This window comes from Merops nubicus, unplaced genomic scaffold (assembly GCF_000691845.1).
Source record: "Merops nubicus isolate BGI_N331 unplaced genomic scaffold, ASM69184v1 scaffold19604, whole genome shotgun sequence".
In the NCBI taxonomy this organism is placed as follows: domain Eukaryota; kingdom Metazoa; phylum Chordata; class Aves; order Coraciiformes; family Meropidae; genus Merops; species Merops nubicus.
The window spans coordinates 20,637-27,926 of NW_008606433.1; the positions used below are offsets into that span (position 1 = coordinate 20,637).

The following is a 7,290-nucleotide window of genomic DNA, read 5'->3' on the forward strand; positions in this document are numbered from 1 at the left end:
AAGCATATCTGTGGAAAAGGACAGACCCACCTCCTTTAAGTTCAAACCCAAGTGGATTTGACTGTCCTGTTCCTCTTTGCTCCTGTCTGTGTGTCCCAGCAGTCTGTTTTGGCACGAGCTCTTGACACTCTGGAGCTGTTGTGCTGTTGAGCACGTGGCTGTGTTTGCCTGGGGTTGGGTGGTTGCTACCCTGCTGAGTACTCTTGGTGAGACAGGTCAGACGTGTGGGGAACTAGGTGTGTGTACCTATGCAAGAACACGTGTTCCTGCACGTCGTGTTACCTTGGGGTATGTGTTCATGAGACATCTGTCACAGACTGATGGATAGTTCCTGCCTTTTGGGGAGGTGCACAGTAGCTGATGGTGGAAACTTCACTGGGTGTGCTGACCCTTGGAGCAAAGCCTGCAGATGTGGCTTAGCTAAATAGGAGACTCAGGAGATAGAGCTTTGGGCACTGTCTGCAGCTCTGTCACTCAGACCACAGGGGTCAGTCTGTCGCTACTCGTGGCGGCCTTAAATGCTGTAAGTGCAGCGGGACAAGGAATGTCCACCCAGGAGCTGTGGGACTTAGCCTGGCAGGGGACGGTGCCCTGTGGATGTTGCCTGCACACCAAGGTCAGCAGCACAGCTGGGTGCTGAAGGTAGAAATCCAGGCTGCAACGAGGCTGCTTTCTAGATCCCGTGGTGTGGTGCTGTGCACTGCTGTGCCCAGGACCTCTCAGTTCCTTGTTGTCTCCTTCCCCATGACTTCTTTGGGGTGTCTGAAAATCAGAACTGAACTCACAAAGGCTGCAGGCACAAGAGACCTCTGGGCTCTCGATTACTGTCTTCTCTGCCACAGTGTCTTTGGGAAGGGGCTCCTGTGGTTTTCTCAATGGGAGGACTTTGTTGCTCTCTCTGCCTGGATTGTGGCGAAAGGCTGTTAGCAGACACAGGCTGAGGTGTACCCACTCTTGGCTGACACGTGCTTGGAGCTGGGAGACTGGACCTTCATCCCGGGGAGCAGCGGTGCTGGATGAGCACCTGTGTCAACATCTGGGTGTTCCCGTGAGCAGGAGAACTCGGGTTAGCTGTGCTGGAAATGCCTGGCTGGCTTTGGGTACCCATGAGTGGCTGCAGGCAGGAGAGGCTTTGCATGGCACTCATACTATGTGGTGGGCTCCAAAGGCTTTCCAGCATGGAAGAGGCTCTTGAGGCTTTCTGGTATGTGGTGATCTAGATATCTCCTTCAAAACAGGATCCCTTACCCTTAGCTCTGGGTGACTGAGATGGCCTGTCAAACTGTGTCCCTTTAACAGGCTTCTATACAGACATCAGGCAGGAGGATGTGGCTGAGTCTCCAAAGAGGAACTGCCCTTCAGCTGGGTTTGGATCCTGTTCATGTAACCCCTCCAGGCAACCACTTTCTGAAGTGGTTTTCCTTGCAGTGGTGGGAGTGCACCACTTGGAAATGGCCTCAAGTTGCCCATGGGGAGGTTTCTATTGGATATTAGGAAGAATTTCTTCATGAAGAGTTGTTAGGCACTGGAACAGGCTGCCCAGGAAGGTGGTGGAGTCATCATCCCTGGAGGTGTTTAAAAAATGAGTGGATGCAGCTCTTGAGGCTGTGGTCTAGCGGTTAGGGAAATGTTGGGGTGAAGGTTGGACTTGATGATCCTAGAGGTCCTTTCCAACCACAGTGATTCTATGATTCTTTCTTGTTTCCTTCATGAGAGATGACTTCTAAGATGCTGAAAATCTGCCTGGCTTGGCCTCTTCCCTGCAGAGCACAGTGCTGGGAGCAGTCTAACAGCAATTGCTGTGTGCTGAATTGCCCTTTGCCCGCTTGTTTTCCTGTGGCCAGCAGGTAACTGGAGCAGAGGGCCTGCATGGCTGGCAGAGGGCCTGCACAGCTGGCTGAGGCCACATCCAGGCCTGCGCTAGCATGGTCCCTCAGTAGCCATGGCACGCAGTGCCCAGGGCTTCTCTGTCCCTGGGACCCTCAGCTCTTGGCTGGCATTAGTGTGTGGAGGAGCATCCTTTGTTTTTCCCATCGCTGCAGAGAGGTGCGTCCAGTCCTCTAGAGCCACCCCCTGGCAGCTCTCAGACCCTGGGGTCGACCACTGCAATTTCTTGTTTCTTCATCTTAAGGATGTGGAGGCAAGATGGAGACATGATCCCAAGGAGAGAAGCTTTGAGGAAAGTCTATAATAAACAGTCTATGGGTGTTTCTCATCTGGGGCAGTCTTGGTGCATGGTGGGACTTTGAATGCATCCCCAAAATCAGGACAAGAGGAGCACAGAGAAACATCTGAACTGCCCATGAAGCTGCTTGCTCTCTAGTGTTTTGGTGACTGACTCACTGGCTGCAAGACACCTCTCTGTTCAGGCTGGAAGTGCAGCACTCAGCAGTGGCTCATGGGAGCTGCCTCTTAACCCTCAGGGAGCAAAGGGCTCTCCTTGGCTTGTGAGAAGCTGAGGCAGCCCTGTCGCAGTGAGGGCTGGAGAGACAGCTGTAAAGCAGCTGTGCTGGAATTCGGGCCCAGCTCTGCCTAAGCTCCCCGTCAGGGATCGGTTATGGCACATGCGCTTCGGGTGCGCTCCTCCTAACGCAGCGAGTTTGGGCTGTCTGGAGATGGTTGAGAACGGCACATGCTTACCTGCTCCCTTCACCCCACCTCCGTGCTCTAAGCGCCCTCCTTGTCCTGTCTTGCAGCCGTGGGGACTCGGGCAGTGATCCACTTCACCAAGGAGCCGTACTCCCAGGACGCCCTGCACGGCCGCGGCGCCATCCTCCGCTGCGAGGTGGAGGAGCCCGTGGATGTGGAGTTTGAGTGGCTGCAGAACGGGCTCCCCATCCAGGACACGGAGCAGCGCTTCAAGGAGGGCAGCAACCTCCAGTTCGCCGCTGTCGACCGGCAGCGGGATGCCGGGAACTTCCAGTGCGTGGCGAGGAACCTGCTCACCGGGGAGGAGGCCCGCTCGGCCAACGCGTCCTTCAACATCAAGTGTGAGTGCGGGGCGAGGGCAGCCGGGCACCGGCCCCGGCCTGGTGCTGCCCGCCACGGACAGGGCAAAGCGCCCTCTTGGGAGGGCCCAAGACTGGAAAGAGCTCTGCCAGGCTGCCTGCTGACCGGGGTTTATTGGGACGAAACAGGGATTGGGTGGCATGAACTGTGCAGGTGGGGTTCTGCTCCAGCTAACGTGTCTTTCGTGCCTTCTAGGCCACTGGTATCTTCTGACATTCCCCATGGCTGTCAGAGATGCTTTCTCCTGCCACCTTCTCCATTTGCATATATATGAAACGGGGATGTTACTGCACCAAGTGTGTCCTGAGCACTGCAGATCCTTTCAGAGCCACTCTTACCCCTCAGAGAACAGCTATGCAGGACAAAATGGGATATTTGCAGGATGGGTGTCCCTCTACTCTGTGCTGGCTTGCTGGCTTATGTGTTTCTGAGCGTGCTTGTGCCCTTGCTGCCTGCTCTGGTTGTTAGAGTCAGCGTTCACCTGGGCTCTGTAGGTTCGAGAGCCAGCTGTGTTGATATTCTTTGGTCCCACAGGGATTGAGACAGGCAATGTGGTGCTGAAGCAGCCGGCCAGCGTAGCTGAGATCCAGCCCTCCTCCACAGTGGTGCTGCGGTGTCACATCGACGGCCACCCGCGGTAAGGGTTGCCTCCTGAGGAGTGGACCCTGCCGGGGGTCCCCCTGCACCTTCGCCGTGTGCTCTTCCCCTCTCTCTATCTCTCTCTCCTCTCTCCTGTGAGGATTCAATAGAGTCTAGGGAAGGCGAAAGGCAGAATTGAGCCTGTGGCTGAGCACCGGGGGAGAAGGCAAATGGCTTCCTCAGAGCCACGTAGCAAGGAGCACAGTAAGGACAGGCTGTCACAGTCTGGTTGCTGAGCCGCTTCGTGTGCTGCAGTCACTCTCTGTTGCTTTCCAGTCATGTCCCATCCACTTGGCTGCATGTCTCATGGCTTCGTGTCTGTGTCGGCACCAGCAGTGGGTTTGGAGAGCCAGGGAAACGGGCCATCTCTGGGCTGTCTCCTCCGCACGTGTGCTCTCTGGGGAGCCCTGCTGGGGCGCTGCACCTCGTCACCCCCTTGTCCCTGTCTTGCAGCCCCACGTGGCAGTGGTTTCGGGACGGTACCCCCCTCCCCGACGGCCACAGCACCTACTCAGTCAGCAACAAGGAGCGAACGCTGACCCTGCAGAGCGCCAGCCCCGACGACAACGGCCTCTACTACTGCTGCGCCCGCAGCGCCGTCGGCTTCGTCTGCAGCCAGAACAACTTCACCCTGAATGTCATCGGTGAGTGGGGGCCTGGATGTTCTGCTGCGCTGGTAACAGCCTCCCCTCTCCTGCAGGAGGAGTGTCAGGCTGCTGTGACATCTTCTGTGCTCTCTGGCCTGTTGTAGCTGGTGGGGTTTGAACACTGCCACATCTACAGGTGTTAATTTTCCCCTCCGTCTTTCTGGAGCAGACCTGTGTTGTTGCCCCTGGTGCTAGAGCACAAGGGTCCCCCTCCTTCAACAGAGTTTGGACCCTGGAGGCTGTAGGTGCTGCTAGGTTTGGTAATACCAGTACCTCATGGGTGAGACATCCCATTCATCTTTGTAGACAAGGCCCACAGAGGGCAGGAGATGTTGACTGTAGAGAGGTGTTTGGAATTGTACAAGGGCATTTGCAGTCCAGTGACAGTTTGATGTGTTTGCTAGGAACCCAGGGTGCCCAGGGCTTTGCTGGAAGGAGAAAGGTCTTTCCCCAGAGCAGCTACTGCGTGTCATCCCAGGCCGTGGCCGTGTTAACTATGGCCATGCTGGCACGTCTGCCTCCTTTAGGCTTGCAGTGTGTGCCCAGCTCTTTGCTTTTTGAGTTTCCCCCAGAGCACTGGTGAAGGGACACCACAGGCTGGTCTGCTCATCTCATCCTCCTGTGGTCTCTGCCGTTGCAGATGAGAGCTTTCCTCAGGCAGTGATCGTCCCACAGGACCTCATCGTGACCAAGAATGAAGAGGCCATGTTTGACTGCCAGTTTTCAGCTGTGCCCCCTCCCACACAGGAGTGGCTCTTTGAAGACAATCCCATCACCAACAGATCCAAGTAATGGGGACCCAAGTGAAGTGGACAGGGCTGGGAGGAAAGGGTGCACAGTGTTCCAGAAGCAATAGAGAGGCCAAACCCTGGCCTGTGGGCAAGCATTCAACATCAGGATGGCCATTGGGATTGGTTTCTTACCTTGGCTGTCTTGGGTTTAGCAGGGATGGCCTTGGTACTTGTGCATGGCCTTTACCTCCATAGGACTCAGCAAAAAGTTTGTCCTGAAATGAGTCCATGGGACTGTCAGTCCCAGATGCCGACACATGATGATCCCCAAAGTTGGGTATGTCTCCCAGCCCTAGGTGTTCGCATATGGCAGTTTTCATGGGGCTAGGGACAGCTCAAGCCCCAGACACTCAGGACAATTCCTGGAGTCAGGGATGTGTCCCAGTATGAGATGCCCATAGGTGGTGATCCCTAGACTCAGGGACACCTCCCATCTCCCAACATCTGCACAGCAATCACTGGGAGAGCCCATGGCTGTTTGCACCTCCGGATACCACTGCATGGTGATCCCTAGAGCCAGGAATGTTTGAGCCCCAAACACCTATGCATGTGGCAGTTCCCAGAGCTGGGGACATCTAGTCCAGGCTGCCCATAGACAGTGATCCTGGAGCCTGGGATGTCTCAGCCAGACTGTGCAAGGCAAGTGGTGCTACCTGGTGCCGGATGCCCAGTGGCCTGGCAGCCCCCAGGTGCCACCTTGTGCCCCCTACCCCTGTGCCAGCTTTCAGAGCTGGCCCAGTTTAGTGATGCATCTTTTGGTGTGAGCCAGCTCTTCTCCAAGGAAGAAACTTCTATTAGATCATTTCCTTCAGGCAGCATGTATCACACCATCTCCTTGTTTATGTGTGCTGCTTCCCCTGCACGGAGAAGCTTTGACTCGGCACAGAAATCTTCCTCTTGGTTCCATGGGCTCATGTAGGACATCATGGGGTTGTGGCTCTGGTCCATGTCCTGTGGAGATGCCCACTGAGCCCTGCCTCTCCCCATGTGTCCAGGACCACCATCTTTGCCAATGGCTCCCTGCTGATCACCCAGGTGAGGGCTCGCAGCACCGGTGTCTATAAGTGCGTTGGCCGTGGGCAGAGAGGGAAAGCTCTTGTGCTGAAGGCGACTCTGCAGCTAGCAGGTGAGCTCCTGGGCCTGATGTTGGGGTGAGCAGTGGGTCCCAGAGTCACAGTGTCACTCTGGAGCTACGTGACAGTAGAGTCCTGAGTCAATACATGGAGAACTGCTTGGTTTATCTGTGAAATGGCTCATCCTTGCTACCTGGATGAGAGGAGCAAGCATAGCTTGTGCGCGCTCTCTCTCGGCTGGTGCCTTCCGTGGGGATGACCATGATGATGATGATGATGGTGGGTTGTCTAAACGTTCTTGCCCTGTTTGAGCCCCTGTCTGTTGCTTCTCTCAGAGATCGAAGACATGGCGCCCTTCTCCTCGAAAGTACTGACGGCGAACCAGGGGCACCGTGTAGCCTGCACTGCCCCCCAAGGCATACCCACACCCCAGGTCTGGTGGGAGAGGAACCAGAAACGAATTCCCACTGCTGGCAGAGTGCACCAAGAGGCAGAGCAGCTTGTTTTCACCAGTATCACCGAGATGGATGCGGGGACCTACACGTGCCATGCTGCCAACAAGGCTGGAGAGAAAAAACAGGAGCTGAGCATCATTGTGGCTAGTAGGCAGCTTTCTTTGAAAAGGGGTGGGAGTAAAGCAAGGGACCGGCTAGGGGGCTGGAGTGAGCTGGGGTGGGATGGCACGTCACCTGCCGGGTGCAGAGCCACATCTCTCATGGCTGGGCTGCACGCTGCCTGTCCGGTCTACACTGGTGCTGGCCAGAGGGGTGGTGAGCAGCCCTGTGTAACCCCTTGCCTCCCTGCCCAGCGGTACCCAAATGGGTGGAGATGCCCAAGGACAGTCAGCTGGAGGAGAGCAAGCCAGGATATCTACACTGCCTCAGCAAGGCCTCCCTGAAACCCACCGTCACCTGGTACCGCAATGGCGTCTCCATCTCTGAGGTGAGGCGATGGGGCAAGCCCCTGCCACTCGTTGGCACTTCTGCCAGGCAGGTACTTGGTTCCTTCCTCTGCTGCTGCTGTTTCTCACATTGCTCCTAGGCCCAGCATCGCTGTCACCCCTACTTTGGCCATGTTCCTGACACTGTCTCCAACCTACTAGTGTATGGGTGCACAGCTGGCTGCCCCTAG

At 56.1% G+C, this 7,290-nt stretch overlaps 1 protein-coding gene across 1 annotated transcript in view; it reads left to right on the forward strand.

The window, feature by feature from the left end:
• Positions 1 to 2,696: 2,696 nt before the first annotated feature.
• The window catches only part of LOC103772319 (inactive tyrosine-protein kinase 7-like), a gene marked incomplete at both ends in the record, with an annotated part of 4,979 nt that continues 385 nt past the window's right edge, over positions 2,697 to 7,290 (forward strand). Inside the window, 7 exons of the mRNA XM_008939647.1 lie at positions 2,697 to 2,990; positions 3,544 to 3,646; positions 4,102 to 4,292; positions 4,936 to 5,083; positions 6,082 to 6,212; positions 6,495 to 6,761; positions 6,968 to 7,101. Of these exons, the coding sequence (XP_008937895.1) occupies positions 2,697 to 2,990; positions 3,544 to 3,646; positions 4,102 to 4,292; positions 4,936 to 5,083; positions 6,082 to 6,212; positions 6,495 to 6,761; positions 6,968 to 7,101 (1,268 nt within the window). The remainder of the gene's footprint in view (positions 2,991 to 3,543; positions 3,647 to 4,101; positions 4,293 to 4,935; positions 5,084 to 6,081; positions 6,213 to 6,494; positions 6,762 to 6,967; positions 7,102 to 7,290) is intronic.